This window comes from Macrosteles quadrilineatus, unplaced genomic scaffold (genome assembly GCF_028750875.1).
Source record: "Macrosteles quadrilineatus isolate MER2022 unplaced genomic scaffold, UCM_ALF_1.0 Scaffold_4__1_contigs__length_99947679, whole genome shotgun sequence".
NCBI classification, from domain to species: domain Eukaryota; kingdom Metazoa; phylum Arthropoda; class Insecta; order Hemiptera; family Cicadellidae; genus Macrosteles; species Macrosteles quadrilineatus.
Window position 1 is genome coordinate 83,564,215 of NW_026542597.1, and position 17,327 is coordinate 83,581,541.

The 17,327-nt window shown below is 43.6% G+C and overlaps 1 protein-coding gene across 1 annotated transcript; it reads left to right on the top strand.

Moving 5' to 3' along the window:
• The first annotated feature begins 106 nt into the window (after positions 1 to 106).
• LOC128992211 (uncharacterized) lies at positions 107 to 16,962 on the top strand. The gene is made up of 4 exons (XM_054415676.1): positions 107 to 212; positions 1,508 to 1,631; positions 12,710 to 12,929; positions 13,772 to 16,962. The coding sequence occupies exons 2-4, from the start codon at positions 1,564 to 1,566 to the stop codon at positions 15,857 to 15,859; spliced, it is 2,376 nt and encodes a 791-aa protein (XP_054271651.1). The 5' UTR covers positions 107 to 212; positions 1,508 to 1,563; the 3' UTR covers positions 15,860 to 16,962.
• Positions 16,963 to 17,327: the final 365 nt, after the last annotated feature.

The window sequence follows — 17,327 nt, forward strand, 5'->3', positions numbered from 1 at the left end:
GAATGAAATGAACAGCAGAGGAATGGAGGAATAATGACGAAATGTGAACGTTTTGTTGGTTATGGTTAGGTTGGGGTTTGGGGTTGGGTTTGTTTGAACTTTGAATACCTATTCCTGTTGTTTGTAGATCAGTATGTTGACGATTAAAAATATATCTTACGATCATTGATTTAGTAACTATTGGTGATAATCAAATGCGTGTACTACATTTGGTATGTATGATTAGCAGAATGTGAAGGGTTTCATTACCGGTGTGTGTATGCTTAAGAGATAGATCAACAGAAACCATTAGGTTATGCTTAGGCCCGTTTTATCAATTAATTGCATCTCTTTTACTTAAAAGTGTCAGATCTAGGCTAGGCCATCAACACTTTTATTTGTACATGCCGCTAAAAAATTTATATAGAAATGTCAACTAGAGTAACAAAATTAATTGTTGTTTACCAACATTAAGTAAGTCAGGCCTAGGCCTAGGCCACTCTTGATCTGCTACTTGCCAAGGTTTCCGGTTTATTGTATGTGCCTCACAGCCCCATGAAATGACTAGTCTGGAACATGTTCTTAATCAATTCGGCAAATCTTACTTACTAATATTATAAATGAGAAAGTTTGTGTGTTTGTTTATTTAGGCTATGTGTTTGTTTGAAGTTCAATCACGGATACATCTACAATGCGATATCGTGTAATTTTTAGATGTCTACTTACAGTATTTTTCACGCTGAATCCAAAAATGCAATCATTTTTTGTCGGAGAGATATAAGTGGCCGTAAAACGAAGGTTACAATTACGAATCTAGGCTATGCAGGGTGTCCACATTCTGGAAAGTCAGGGAAAGTCTTGGAAAAAAATTCTGGTCATTGAAAGTCATGGAAATCCCCAATAATGGATGGATTTGACAGGACCTAGGCTAATGCTCTAGTTGGCCGCAACGCCGACTAAGGGTAGCATTTTTCTGAATTTTTCATAAATTCACAACAATTAAATTTATTACAGCTTACAACTCAAATTGCAATACAAATATTGTTATAATCCAACCAGAATGTAAAGGTAGATTGACAGATAAGCCTATAAGTATCCGTCCATAGCCCAGGAAGGGTTGGAGAATAACTGATTCTAGGCTGTAAGAGGTGGAGGCTACTTTGCTGCACGTGGTCGGTATTTTAGCCGATTGCTTTCTCTCGTGATAGGTCTTGCATGGTTACAAAAATTGTCTAAACTTACTTCAATAATTTGAGTTTTACAATACCTGACAGCAGTTTCAAGTATTTAGTCAATATTTCAGTCCCCGGGCTAACTTACTGCAGTTGATTTTCACAATAGACTTTAGTTGTACCGGTAACTTACTAAACTGTACGGTATGGCCTAAAGATGCAAGTGTGGAACTTTGGACCCTGAATGTCTTTCAGACAAATTTTATTATTAAAACAATCCTTGCCTATCTTTGCAGTACAGTACCTTGAACCTAATCTTATTTACCGGTACCTTATCATCTGTTGTAAATTTTCAGATAATTCCCTTCTCAAATTATACGTTAATTAATTGAATGTTCAAAACCCTGTGAAGATGAAGTGTTCAATATCAGGATGTCCAAATATCTACGACAAAAAGAACAGCACTGTTTCTTTTCACAAGTAAGTATAAAAATATAAATTTTAGCAGTTTTGCAAGATAGCTGCTTTTTATATCAAATAGGCTACAATTAAGCTTACCTATCTTAATTTTGGAAACTAATTTATGAGTCATAAACACAATTGAAAATGGTCAAAGTAAAAAATTTAAAATCTAGGTAAGTACAAATTTCTCAAAAACTCTCTGACTTTAAAATGGTTTAAACAATTCCCTGCACCAAACTGTTCGTTAACTCAGGGACCATTTGAGCATTAAGTGCCGCCTACATGAACCCTAACTGGTGTGATCTTGTGGAGAGTTTAGATATGCAGGTAAACATCAGACAATTCAGAATGCAGAAATTTATACATTAATAAATGAGAATAAGAGTGATGAAACTTCTGTAAGGTAATATAATTTGTTTATTTGGAAAGACAGCTAAATTCCAGAGCATAACACAAGCAGGGCCAGTTTAAAACATGTAAGGACGTAACAAGGAGACTCCACGCTCATATAAAATGGCCAAGAGCAGGCCCGTTTTTGACCATGTCAGCACCCTAGGCACAACTAATAGTAGCGCCCCTTTGCAATATATAACAGGGTGACCACCAACCGGGAAATCCGGAAACTAAGCGTGAATTTTTTTGAACCAGGAATTATGTGTTAATTTTATACCTGGAATTGTCAATTTACAACAGTGACGTTTCCGTGACCACGGGAGACGGGAGGCAATAATATGTCTCCAAAAGGCCTCGAGGGATGATCAGAACTTTGCCGCGATCGCATGAGATGATAATAATATCTAAACGACCGCGGGATATGATCATGATTTTACCGCGATCGCGCAATACGATAATGAGATCCACAGAGGATAGTCAGAATATTGCCGCGATCGCATGATACGATGATAATGTCTAAACGACCATGGGATATGATCATGATTTTACCGCGATCGCGCGAGACTATGATATCGACTAAATGACCGCGGGATATGATCATGGTCCACACAACCACGGAAAACAGTCAGAAATTTGCCACGATCGCGGAAGACGATAATGATATCCACATAACTGCGGGATATTATTAACATTTTGCCGTAATCGCGGGAGACAATTACGATGTCTTCACGACAGCGGGAGACGATTACGATGAATCACGACAGCTGGAGACGATTACGATGTCTTCACGACCGCGGGAGACGATTACGATGTCTTCACGATCGCGCGGAGACGATTACGATGTCTTCACGATCGCGCGGAGACGATTACAATGTCTTCACGATCGCGCGGAGACGATTACAATGTCTTCACGATCGCGCGGAGACGATTACGATGTCTTCACGATCGCGGGAGATGATTACGGTGTCTTCACGACCGAGGGAGACGATTATATGATGTCTTCACGACAGCGGGGAACGATTGCGATGTCTACAGGATCGCGGGAGTTACAATAATGATGTCTACTCTACACGGCTGCGAGGGATGATCAGAATTTTACCGCAATCGCGTAAGACGATGATAATGTCCACTCAACCACGGGAAAAATCAGAAATTTGCCTCATTCGTGAAAGACGATGATGATCTCCAAACAACCGCGGGAGATGATTACCATTTGCCGCAATGGCGGGAGATGATGACAATGCCTCACGACCATGGGAGGCGATGATGTCTTCACGGCTGTGAGGGATTATAAGAATTTTATCGTGATCACGCAAGAAGATGATAATGTCCACACGACCCCGGGAAAAGATTACAATTTTGCCTCATTCGCGGTAGACGGTGATAGTCTCATCACGACCGCGGGATGTGTTCATATATTGCCGCGATCAAGGAAGACGATAATTATGTCCACACATCCGCTGGAAATAGTCAGAACTTTGACGCGATCACGGGAGACGGACGATGACGACGTATATACAACCGCGGTAAATAATTAACATCTTGCCGCAATTATGGGGGACTGTTAAGGTGTCTTCACGGCCGCAAGGGATTATCAGTTTACCGCGATCGCATGCAAAAACGGCCACAATTTTTTTTCTTTTTTCCAATTTTTTGGCGCCCCCAAAAAAAGCCAATTGCCTCGCGCCCTAGGCACGTGCCTACCTTGCCTATTCGGTAAATCGGCCCTGGCCAAGAGGTTAAGATCATAAAATATTATAATCCCGGGATCAATCCCGAGATCGGCTTGGACAAATCCCGAAATCCTGGGATTGGAACCTCTACATGCAAACCCCTATATACAAGTGGAAACTCGAGCTTAAACAGTCATTGAATGGTACACTCTCCCTATATAAACAGTTGTTACTGTTCTGTTAAACTATTTAGTCGTTTGGAAAAAGATATACATGCATGAGATATAACTCCACAAAAAAATAAGAATTTTTATTTTAAAGTAGTGTGAGGTACCAAATTTTAAGGGGGGTAAAAACGTATTGCTAGTCAACAAACACCATAACTTACCCGATTTTTATCCACAACATCCTAATCCTAGGCCTATGTGTTGGCCCTAGCTTGGGCTATGGGCCAAAGAACGTAGGCCTACTTTTAATAACAGTGAAGTACACAAACACACCCACAACGATATATTTATTCATAATAGCACTCCGTTTCACATAATAAAGTTAAAACGACCGATTTTACGAATATTTAACGCCGATTACAACATCACTTAACCTCAAAATGGTGTTTGTTGACCAACGACAGACGACAACTAGACCGGCTCAACAGGCGAATCCCCGATCAGCTGTTGGCTAGTTTCCGAAATCGCCACCGCAGCGCTTGAGCCGCGGCCGAGGAAATCGGGATTTGAGCCGGACAAGAATTATTCGCTGTTCGACCGTCGACTCGTTAACGAGAAGCCTCTTCGCACAACGAAACTAACTTCGTCATACGATATCGATTCAGGTTAGCTACGTTTTCAGACTTTCCTACTTTCTTTTAAATATTCTTTTTCCAACATACGCATACTCGTCTGCCATTTATTTTATCCGTTTACGTTCGATTATAATTTTCTAAATTTTATTAACTTAGTTCTTGCCGACTCGTACAAAACCCGCCAGTTCCTGCCTGCCAGTGACTAGTGGTGGATATTTTTCGGCTCTTTTAAACCAATTGGCTATTAAATTACGTTAATTCAGTTCGTTTCACGATTAAATTATTACTTAAGTTATTCCAGTTAATTCGACGTTTTAATACCCCGAGACTCGTCGTCTGAGTTCTAAACCCCGTCTTTGGCGGGTGAAAGAATTGAGTCTTGGGAGCAGGCTGAGTTGAATAATCAGCTACGAAAATCAGTATTAAATTTATTTTAAACCACTCACGTTAAATTATCCGTCCAATTATATTAATTAGGCCCCGACGACTCTGTAGGGATTGGGTTTTACATTATATTCGATATTATATTATTTACCTAGGCCTTTAGCTAATTATTTTAAAGTTCATTACGAGTAATTGAATCACATTGGCTTCAGATTGAATACTCGTCGGCCCTACAGAGTCATTCTAAAAGTTAGGCAAAATTCTCCAAAACACTTTTACGAAGGCTGGGATGATATAGCTCCAACTGGGCGTCTGCAGGATTTCCTGAGCGCTTCTAGAGCTCTGAGCCTTCGATTAAATTTTAAATAAATTGATCAGTCAAAGCTGTGACAACTTCGTATCGACCCCTGGATTTTTCTCGGCTCCTTCTGAGCACTCCGGGGAAGAAATTTGAGTGTGGCCAATTCCAGGGGTAGGCCTAGCCTGACTTGGTGAATACTAGTTTATTCCCCCCCTAGAATTTTACGTCACATCTCCGGCGCCCGAACAGGGACTGAGCTTCCTCGGTCTCACGTCCTTGTACTGTCGTTTTGTAGAATTTTACGTCACATCTCTGGCGCCCGAACATTTGGACTCGAAAAACACGGTTTTGACTTTGAAATTTTGACGAAATGACTGGAGATACGGAATCATCAACTTCGGGTACCCCGACGACCATCGCCCGACCCGATACGCTACCGATCGGCCACGTGACGATATCCACGGTGGGAATTCAAACGTCAACGACGACCACGACCACGACGACGATCTCCCAAATACCTTCGACGATGGAGAACATCCCGAAATCACCGTTGGACGACCCGCGCGTCAGTTGGATACATACGCTGAACAAACAGCACCTGATAGCCGAGATGAGTAAATATCATCTAGAAACTGAGGGTAGCGTTGCCGAACTTCGCAAACGGTTTTGTGATTATTGGAAGAACCCGTTGGGAAGCATCGGTCAGCCGATGAACCCGACGGCGACTACTGCCTCTACAGCCTACGATACACGATCTCAACCACAGTGGCTGGCACCTCCTTCAACGCACCAGGAGATGGCCAGCGTTCGAGAAATACTGAGACTCCCACCAAACGCCGATTCGGAGTCCGTTCGACGAACTCTCGCGACGTTGGTAAAGCTGCCGGCTAACGTCCCGTCACCTGGTCAAGATATTACGTCACGTCACACACTTTTCGGACCACTGGCGGAACACGACTATCGTGCTACGATTAATAGACCCGACGAACGGCCAACAGCTTACCCGTCGACCTACGTAACGACCCTGCCTCAACCGTACGACTTCCAGTCGCAAGCCCAGACGTCTCGTTACGATTTCGGCGACCGGACAAACCAGTGGTCACAACCCAATCAAGACCCATGGACGTCGCGATTCCAACCCGGCTTCTCAACCTCACGTCCAGACAACCCTAACCCGTGGGGTGGGACGAGAGTGGGAGACGACACGCCGTCGTTGTGTAATCGGGTCCGCAAGTGGAATCTGCGGTTTGACGGCAAGAAGGACCCGGTCTCGTTTCTGGAACGTCTGGAGGAGTTGGCGGAAGCCTACTCGATCGACCTCAACGAAGTGACGAAGGCGTTGCCGGAACTTCTTCACGGCCCGGCATTGCTTTGGTATCGGAACTGTCGCGGCAGCTGGCGGACGTATCAAGATTTCAAACGTCAGTTCGAAGATCAATACCTCCCTCCGTTATATCGACAAGATCTAGACGACGAGGTAAGGCGACGGACACAAGGCGAGCGCGAATCCATTCGTGACTACGTCGTAGCGCTCTCAACGCTGATCCGGAGGAGCGGTACGTTCTCGCAGCAGGGTAAACTCGACCTCATATACCGCAACATGCGCCCGGAGTACAAACTCGTCTTACGTCGTACCGATTTTTGTACTCTGGAGGAGTTGCTGGAAAGAGCTGAGGGGTACGAGGCGTATGTACGTTGCCGACAGACCTTCCGTCCACCGCCACCACCTTCGATGTCGCTGATACCGGAAACTGCCTACGTTCGAGATCGGAAAGTCGACCGGGTCTACAACAGCGCGGCGATTGATCGCTGGTCGGACGACCATGCCGAGGAATCCGAGGTGACGGCCAGGTCACGACCTGGTAAACCCTTGGAGGACAGCCGCAAGAGAACGACGTTTGCGCGGTCAAACCCCCGTGACCCTTCACCACGAGACGACTACAGGCGAAGGCGGACACCGGACTCTACGAGAACCAGATCGCCCGGTACGACGAACGAACGAGCGGCAGGCTCTCTGCAATTCGTGTGCTGGAACTGCGACGAGACCGGACATCTGTTTCGCGAGTGTTCGAAGCCCAAGGTCCTGCGTTGCTACCACTGCAAGAGGGTAGGCATCTCCACGCGTCGGTGCAACTGCGTCTCGGGAAACGGCCATCGGGTTCAGTCTGCGGGAGGTCGCCTGAGCTCCGTAGAACGAAGCGTCACACGACCTCCGAGGAGTGGAATCGCTGGCTCGGCTTCATAACGGAATTCACGGGAACCGTCAGCCGCGAACGCGCCCCCAGAGATGACCGACCCTTCGTCGACGTGGTCATCTCAGGTGATACGTTCAGCGCCCTCGTCGATACCGGCTCGTCGGTCAGTCTGATTGGAGATCGCGCCGTACGTCACCTTCGGACGTGCGGCATCGAACCCGACCAGGCTGACGTCAACCTACGTATGGCCAACGGAGCGAGTTGCCGTGTCTCGGATCGGTACAGAGTGGACGGTGAAATCGCGGGCCAGACGTATTTGTTGGATGCCCTGCATGTCCCGAACCTGAGTGTGGAGGTGGTACTCGGCATTCGGTGTATTACTGACCTCGCTCTTGTCAGTGTACACACCGCTGTACAGAACCTCCGCAACGACGACGTTCCCCCGTCCTGTTCGGTCAACGCTATCCAGACATTGACCTCCAACGAAGACACGCGACTCGCGGAATTCCTGGAACGCGAACTACCACTGTTTGACGACGTTTCGGGGAAGACGGCGTTGGCTGAGCACACGATACGGCTCAAAGAAAACGCCGCCCCCGTCAAGCAGCGGTATTACCCCAGAAATCCCGCGATGCAAGCTATCATCGACGAAGAGGTGGCGACGATGCTCCGCGATGGTGTTATCGAACCATCGGATAGCCCTTGGAGTTCGCCAGTCGTGCTGACGAGGAAGAGCAACGGAAAGTTTCGGTTTTGCATCGATATGCGTAAAGTCAACGAGTGCTCTGTCCCCGACGCGTATCCGCTGCCCAGAATCAACGCGATTCTGGAGAAACTACGGCCGGCGAGGTACATCAGCACACTGGACTTAAAACAAGGCTATTGGCAGGTGCCGTTAGCGAAGGAAAGCCGACCGATCACCGCGTTCACCGTACCCGGGTTAGGCCTATTTCAGTTTACGGTAATGCCCTTCGGACTCCATTCCGCCGGAGCGACCTTTCAACGCCTCCTGGACAAGGTCATCGGTCCGGAGCTTGAGCCGAAGGTGTTCGCCTACCTCGACGACCTCGTTGTGGTGTCCGCCACGTTTACTGAGCACTTGCAGATCCTCCGGGTGGTCTTCGAACGCCTTAGAAAGGCTGGCCTACGTTTAAACCCAGAGAAGTGTAACTTCTGCAAAAAGGAGCTCAGATATCTCGGACACGTCGTCAACAACGAGGGGATATCGACCGACCCAGAGAAGGTCCGTGCTATCGACGAGTTCCCACGACCTACGAACGGCAAAACCCTTCGAAGCTTTCTCGGTCTTGCGTCCTGGTACCGTCGTTTCGTGGACAGGTTTGCCCAAGTAACCGCCCCGATGCGACAACTGTTGAAGAAGAACGCTCGGTGGCTGTGGGGCCCTGAACAGGAGGACTCGTTCGAAGAACTAAAACGACGCCTCACCTCTGCTCCTGTCCTGGCCTGTCCCGACTTCTTGGTCCCGTTTGTCCTCCAGACCGACGCGTCGACCATCGGTCTTGGAGCCGCTCTCACGCAGAACCAAGAATCTGGCGAAGTCGTAATCGCTTACGCTAGCCGACTGCTTACGGACCAAGAGAAGAACTATACAACGACGGAGTTAGAGTGTCTTGCGTTGGTTTGGGCGACCCGAAAATTCAAGCCGTACCTCGAGGGTTACAAGTTCGTCGCCATAACCGACCACGTCGCGCTGAAATGGCTAATGAGGCTACACGAGCCTAGCGGACGTCTAGCGCGGTGGGTGATGGAACTTCAGCAGTACACCTTCGAGATCAAGTACCGGAAGGGCACCCTGAACCGCGTCGCTGACGCTTTGTCGAGGCAACCCGTGACCAACGAGGGCCAATCGGGCCTGGTCGCGGTGAGTCACCTCACATCGGAGGTGACAGACGCGCCTCGCGAGCGACGCACGACCAGACGCAGGGAATCGACGAGACCGGAAAACCAACCGAGTGACGCGATGCAACCCGACGAACGCCCCAACGAAGCCAACGACGTCCCTCCGACTGATTGGTACGACCGGTTGTACGCAGCTGTGACCGCCAACCCACGACGCTATCCGCGATATCAAATCGTGGAGAACCGCCTTTACCGAACCTCCCAACGCCATGGGAGTGGTGGTAGGCTGTCCTGGAGAATGTGCGTTCCTCCAAGGCAAGTAGAGGCGGTACTACGACAGAACCACGATGACGCTACGGCAGGACACCTTGGTGTCAAGAAAACACTTTGCCGTGTAGGGCCCGAATATTTTTGGCCTGGATGGCGTCGGGAGACGAAAGCCTACGTGAGATCCTGTGATGCATGCCAAAAGTACAAGGTGGCGCAGACGAAACCGGCAGGGAAGATGTACTTCCGGGCTCCAAAAGGTCCGTGGTACACGGTGTCCGCCGACCTAGTGGGTCCGCTACCCAGGTCTGGCAAGGGCCACCGCTTCCTGCTGGTGATCCAGGACACGTACAGCAAGTGGGTTGAGCTATGTCCTATCGGGTCGGCAACGGCCAAGAACGTTGTCAGTAAAACTAAGGAGATGCTCCTTCGATACGGAGCACCTGAGTCCATAATCACCGACAACGGGACTCAGTTCGTTTCGAACCTCTTTAGAGACCTGGCGACGGATTGGGACATAGCTTTAACAAACACAGCTCCCTACAGTCCGCAATCGAACCCGGTGGAACGAGTCAACCGCGTTGTGAAGACCATGATTTCTCAGTTTGTGAAAGAAAATCATAGGTCATGGGACGCCCATATCGCCGAGCTCCAGTTCGCCATAAACACCGCCGTCCACGATTCGACGGGTTACACGCCGGCGATGCTAACGTTAGGCCGCGAACTCAGAGTCCCGAAAGCTGTCCGAGGGAAAACGTTGGAGGCGACACCCGACGTTGACGGACAGCCGACGCTCGCCGAAGTCCACGACAGACGAACACGAGAATTCGAACGCCTCTACGAGAAGGTCCACGCAAACCTCAAGACCGCCTACGAGCAGCAGGCGAGGTACTACAACCTCCGCCGACGGGAGGTGAAGTACCATAACGGCGATCGCGTGATGCGGCGAATTCACACGCTGTCTTCCGCAGCCGACGCCGTGGTCGGGAAGCTCGCGCCGAAGTTCGACGGACCCTGCGAGGTTGAGGAGCGGCGTGGGGCCAACCTCTACACGGTGAGAGACGTGCGCACGGGGGCGTCGCACGTAGTTCACGTGAAGGACCTGAAGCCCTACCACCAACGTTGAGGGCCGAAGAATCATTTCCCTACGTTCAATGATTCAGAAGTATTTTTTGTTTGTTTTACCGTTCATCTTTTTTCCGATTTTACGAGAGGTGTTTTTATACCAGTTGGTTTTTATTTTCGTTTAAGAAGTTCTTTTTATTTTGTTATCAAGAAGATTTTATTTTTTTCGTTTCCTTTTCCCTCTCGTACACGACCTCTTCTTCACGTCGCCGTTTCTTCAGCTACCCCTTCTACGAGGCCTTTGGACCATCCCCCCTACGTTTGGAATCTTTTTTTTTCTCTTTTTTTTTGTGAAGTTGGTAAGGGGTGTGAGGTACCAAATTTTAAGGGGGGTAAAAACGTATTGCTAGTCAACAAACACCATAACTTACCCGATTTTTATCCACAACATCCTAATCCTAGGCCTATGTGTTGGCCCTAGCTTGGGCTATGGGCCAAAGAACGTAGGCCTACTTTTAATAACAGTGAAGTACACAAACACACCCACAACGATATATTTATTCATAATAGCACTCCGTTTCACATAATAAAGTTAAAACGACCGATTTTACGAATATTTAACGCCGATTACAACATCACTTAACCTCAAAATGGTGTTTGTTGACCAACGACAGACGACAACTAGACCGGCTCAACAGGCGAATCCCCGATCAGCTGTTGGCTAGTTTCCGAAATCGCCACCGCAGCGCTTGAGCCGCGGCCGAGGAAATCGGGATTTGAGCCGGACAAGAATTATTCGCTGTTCGACCGTCGACTCGTTAACGAGAAGCCTCTTCGCACAACGAAACTAACTTCGTCATACGATATCGATTCAGGTTAGCTACGTTTTCAGACTTTCCTACTTTCTTTTAAATATTCTTTTTCCAACATACGCATACTCGTCTGCCATTTATTTTATCCGTTTACGTTCGATTATAATTTTCTAAATTTTATTAACTTAGTTCTTGCCGACTCGTACAAAACCCGCCAGTTCCTGCCTGCCAGTGACTAGCGGTGGATATTTTTCGGCTCTTTTAAACCAATTGGCTATTAAATTACGTTAATTCAGTTCGTTTCACGATTAAATTATTACTTAAGTTATTCCAGTTAATTCGACGTTTTAATACCCCGAGACTCGTCGTCTGAGTTCTAAACCCCGTCTTTGGCGGGTGAAAGAATCGAGTCTTGGGAGCAGGCTGAGTTGAATAATCAGCTACGAAAATCAGTATTAAATTTATTTTAAACCACTCACGTTAAATTATCCGTCCAATTATATTAATTAGGCCCCGACGACTCTGTAGGGATTGGGTTTTACATTATATTCGATATTATATTATTTACCTAGGCCTTTAGCTAATTATTTTAAAGTTCATTACGAGTAATTGAATCACATTGGCTTCAGATTGAATACTCGTCGGCCCTACAGAGTCATTCTAAAAGTTAGGCAAAATTCTCCAAAACACTTTTACGAAGGCTGGGATGATATAGCTCCAACTGGGCGTCTGCAGGATTTCCTGAGCGCTTCTAGAGCTCTGAGCCTTCGATTAAATTTTAAATAAATTGATCAGTCAAAGCTGTGACAACTTCGTATCGACCCCTGGATTTTTCTCGGCTCCTTCTGAGCACTCCGGGGAAGAAATTTGAGTGTGGCCAATTCCAGGGGTAGGCCTAGCCTGACTTGGTGAATACTAGTTTATTCCCCCCCTAGAATTTTACGTCACATCTCCGGCGCCCGAACAGGGACTGAGCTTCCTCGGTCTCACGTCCTTGTACTGTCGTTTTGTAGAATTTTACGTCACAGTAGGCTTACCTACTGAAACTATTTTACATTTGTAATGTACTCTAAATATGCTATTGATAAAAGGCACTTATTGTAATGAGACACAAACTGTGACAAGATAAATACATAGTTTGAATAACGGTTATCGTAATATTTTTTAATCGGACTATTTTCTTCATCTTAACTCATTGATAAAAGATAACTATACAATACACACCTGACTAAATTGGCTCCACCTGATTATTTTTTACCATTTCTTAAAAACAGCGAAATTTACTGCAATGTGACCAAAAAGTATTTATCTACTTTGTGATGTTAATCCTTCATTATGTTATAGGTTTCCCAACAATCCCGAAATACTGACTGTTTGGGTGGCAGCCACTGGGACACTAGATTTCATTCCAACCCATGGTTCCAAAGTCTGCAGTGATCATTTTGCGGAAAAGGCATATAAAAATGAAGGCAACAGACGCTTCCTGACGCCTCGCGCTGTTCCAACAAAGTCGTTGTCGGAAGAAGCTGCAACCCTCGTCAAAAATCAACTAACTGCAATGGGTGTAAGTAGCCTAGTGAAATGTTTTGAATAAAAGCTGTTTTAACATGGACAAATATTGGTTTATATTGTTACAAAGGGGGCTTGTGTGTAAATTACACATTTTGTAGACTAAAGGTATAGAATAATGAGATGTTTTGTTTGATTTGGGTAATGTAGGCCTAGTAAGCCTGCAGAACAAAGTGATTGTTAAAGATGATGCTTGGATATTTTAAACTACAACTTTATAGTGGCTAAAACGTGTCTAGATAAATAATGTGACAGTTATCAAAAAAGTAGCCTATGGATGTGAAATCCATTTTCATGAACAGTTTTGTCTATTGTCAATACTCTGACCTTGGTTGGAAATCAGCAAAAACTTATACTGGAAAATATATGTAATCCAGTTTATTTGAGCGTGTAAAACTGGACCCATCTGTTCTTATCTTTGGGCTTTTAGTATCGTCCTGATTAAAAAACCAGCTGATCTCCATTGGTAACAGATGTATCACCTCAACCATTAACAGTATTAACACTCACCTTTGCCTCTGTGGGGGACTAAACACGGAATTCACATACATGCTTTCGCCATCTGCTTATAAAACGCTCATCACTATAAAACAGCAATTTCATTATTTATTATTATTATTATTGCTCCATGAAACCAGGAACTTTAAATTGGCTGTCTCAAATTCACTAATTGTAACTTAAACTCAATAATTTAAATTTTCTCTTGCCTTTTTCTAAGTCGGACCTACCTGCTGCCCGTTTAAGCTGGATTATAGGCTAAAGGTTTTACTGTACTAGATAATGTTTAGTCTCAGTAATTTGACATTTTCTTGTTTACAACTATTTCTTCTTTTCTAGAAATACAAACAAGACAACAATACTATGGCTTGTATTCTCGGTAACGACACTACTATAAAGCAAGTATCAATCACTAGAGATCCTACAGATCTTACGACTCCCCAGCAAGAAAAAGTACAAGCCCCAGCAAGCATCAAGGTAGTGGATATGAAGAAACTGTTGGAACCACAACCTGAACCTACTGCTCTAGTAGCAAATCAAGTAGGCCCAACGGAACCAAAGACTGCAGCTGTGGCCAACCCTATGAAGTCTCACGCAAATAAATCGTCCACAAATTCTGTGAAGTCTCACGTGAATATATCGTCCAGAAATCCTGCAAAGTCTCTCGTAAATAAATCCTCCATCAATCCTGTGAAGTCTCTCGTAAATAAATCCTCCATCACCATCAACCCTGTGGACTCTCAGGTGCAGAAATGTCCCATCAAGAAAACTTCAGAATGTAAATACCCGATCAATCATCTCAAGCCTACAACTGCATCACTTGTATCACAAACAGGAGTTTCGACTAGCCTAGTTCTGAGTTGTTTGAAGGTGATTTTGCCAGGAAAGTTTGACTTTTCACGTATGATACCTAATGAAAAAGTAGTCTCTTTGGTCATCCGTTACATGAAACTGAACGAACATAGTGAGGACATATATAATGTTGTCAAGGATCACCTCAACATTATAATAGAAGGGGCAAAAACAATAGACAAAAAAAGTGTCGACTTTGCAAATCATCCTTACACAAACATAAGCGACAGAGATTTGAAAGAAGCTTTGAATGTGATTTTGCCGATAAAATTCTCAATGGTAGACATAACTGATGAATTGTTGGCTTTAATATGCATAAACTTGGATCTTGACATTCACAGTGACGCGTATTACATATTGATTGGGAAAATTCGTAAGTTTACTAGTGAAGGTCAGATGTTCAGCGAAATACTTAACCTTGGAGATCAAGTCGATAAGTCACTGGAAATTGAGAAAAGTGTAGAAGAAAGCAATCATACATCTATTGGTCAGGAAGAGAAAGCAAGTCCTGAACCGCCGCAAGATGAAAATCCAGATATAAAACCAGAATTTGAGAACAAAGAACGTATGATTAATGATGCGATTCCCCCGTGTGAAAGTAATATAGAAGATAATGATGTGAAACTCCCTGTCAATAGTCAGCAAGATGGAGAATATAATGATGTGAAACACCCTGTCAATGGTCAGCAAACGCCTGACAATCATTTATCTACGAGCAGTGAAGATACTGACTTATCATATTCTGAGAGTAGATCCCGTGTTGACAAGGATTGGGATCCAAAATCTAATACAGAAAATATTAGAAAAAATCCAATTAATCCAGATCATTCCAACCTCATTAACATAGTTAATTATCTACATGCCAACCATCGCTCAGCAAGACAGATTTTTGCGAATACAATGCTCATGTTCAAATTGTGTAGATATCTTGACAAGAGACCTCATGACAGGAACATGAAGGAATTGGAGACAAAATTGAAATACATCATAGATAACAATATAACGAGAAAAAACTTACACCAATTCGTTCCGATCAAGAAAAAATTCAAGCCAAAAATTAAGAAAAATGCAATTCCAAAGATAAATCAAGAAAAGCTAAAAATGAAACCAATTGTGGTTTTAAATGACGTTTTTCACTTTACCCAAGAGGAAATCTTCTTGAATAAAGAAAAAGAGAAACAATGTCATAAGGAAGTTAGATATTCACAAAAACCAAGAGTGTTTAATATAACCTATTCTACTGAACTAGTGATGAAGAAAACAGACGAAAGTTACAAACAGTTTAGGAAAATAACTTCTAAGAATGTTGGAAATAAATTAGTGTTTTACAAGACATTTGCTAAGCTCGCTCCTGGTACAATAGTTTATGCCAAGAATTATAGACTACCAAGGGTGGGGTGGGTGAAAGGATACATCAGTAAGCAAGTTGGCCCGTTGAAGTATAAAGTTCAGCTAGATGACGACTATGTTTGGATTTGTACTTGCGACCAACTCAGACCACTAATGAACCAATTTGTAAATCATGAAAAACGCAGAGGTAGATCTGTTAAACCCAAACAGCTGATGGATTTGTAATATTGATTTGGATGTATTTGATTCTGTTTCCATTCAATGAAAATGAACTCAAACATGGACTCATAAATTTTTTACTGCTACAGTATTTTGTTAGTGCAAAAAGTTATAGTAAAGTAGATATAAAAATTAATACACCATTCTCTATTAAATATTTATTTGTATTGACTTATTTTGATATACGAGTACTTTGCTAAAAGTGAAGGATAAGAGTACACTTTATAGTTTATGTGAATCATTAAAAAATATACTTAATGTTTGAGTATTAAGTACTGTACATGGTTATTGCTATGAAATAGGTTGGAGGGTGGTAAAAAAACTAAAGTTTTCCTTTCAAATCTTTATAATTCTCATTAGATCTCAATAAATTGTGCATAGATGTCTTCAAAAACTTTACCAGGAGCTAATTTTGTATATTTCTTTCACTTTTACAATAGAACTCTTTTACTTTAGACTAGTAATTGTTAATTTAGCTTTGATATATCATGTTAATCTGTTTGAACTAAATACCTAACCATTTATTAATATTTCATATGGTTTTAGTACTTCAAGCTGAAAAATCTAAGATCTCAGTTAACCTTGTTATTTGATGAAGCTGTTGGATTTTGATATACCGTAAATACATTTTATACAGTACAGTAGAGAGTCGAAAATCCGAACTGCTCCTGGGGGTTTTAAAATATTGAATTAGCACAGAGGCAACAGATGTTGTGGCGCCTGGCAGGAAAATGAGTGAACGCGCCGAGCAAGTCTGTGTTTTCTTCGTTTCCAATGTATAAGCTCTACATATATATATTTTTTTCAAGAAATGAATTACAGTTATATAACGAAAATACCTAAGTACAAAAATCATTATTTTTATTTCATTCACTGTATCCTAGAACTGTATTTTTAATACTGTAGGCCTAATTTTGTGTCTGTTAGGCATTTTTAGGCTATGTTCGAAAATTCGAACAAATCGGTAATCTGAACCTCCTACGGTCCCCAATTGGTTCGGATTTTTGACTCTCTACTGTACTTTGGATAAATATTATGTTTAAAATTTTACTGATGTAAATAATGTGTTTTTAGTTTAATTTCAATAAAGTGTGCACATGTGTTTTGTATTCTGTTGATTTTTTCGTTTCAAGTATCACAAACTGGCACATTCTCCTTTTTTCTGTGTCTATAACCCAGATAAAGTAGTTTTCATTATGGCATCAAAGGTTTTTGTTGACCCCTAGCAAAGTATAAGTAATAGAATGTAGTAACAATTTGCATTCATAAATCTTTTTTGTTTTGAACAATACCTGTGCCAAAATGTTTATCCAGTTTGACCAAATATGGTGCAAACCTAACTTTAACAAGCTTCTATCATAGATAAAGTAATAGTACCTGGGGTTGCTCGGAAAACTTTATCACTACACTCTAAGAGTATTCTTTGGTCAATGTAAATCTATCCCAAAAATATTAATTTGCGGTCTATTTTTTC

Bases quoted from the DNA above. Each gene is read 5' to 3' on its own strand.
- LOC128992211 (XM_054415676.1), top strand. From the start codon at position 1,564: ATGAAGTGTTCAATATCAGGATGTCCAAATATCTACGACAAAAAGAAC. The intron at 1,632-12,709 runs GTAAGTATAAAA...ATTATGTTATAG, and splicing joins AGCACTGTTTCTTTTCACAA to GTTTCCCAACAATCCCGAAA. The intron at 12,930-13,771 runs GTAAGTAGCCTA...CTTCTTTTCTAG, and splicing joins ATCAACTAACTGCAATGGGT to AAATACAAACAAGACAACAA.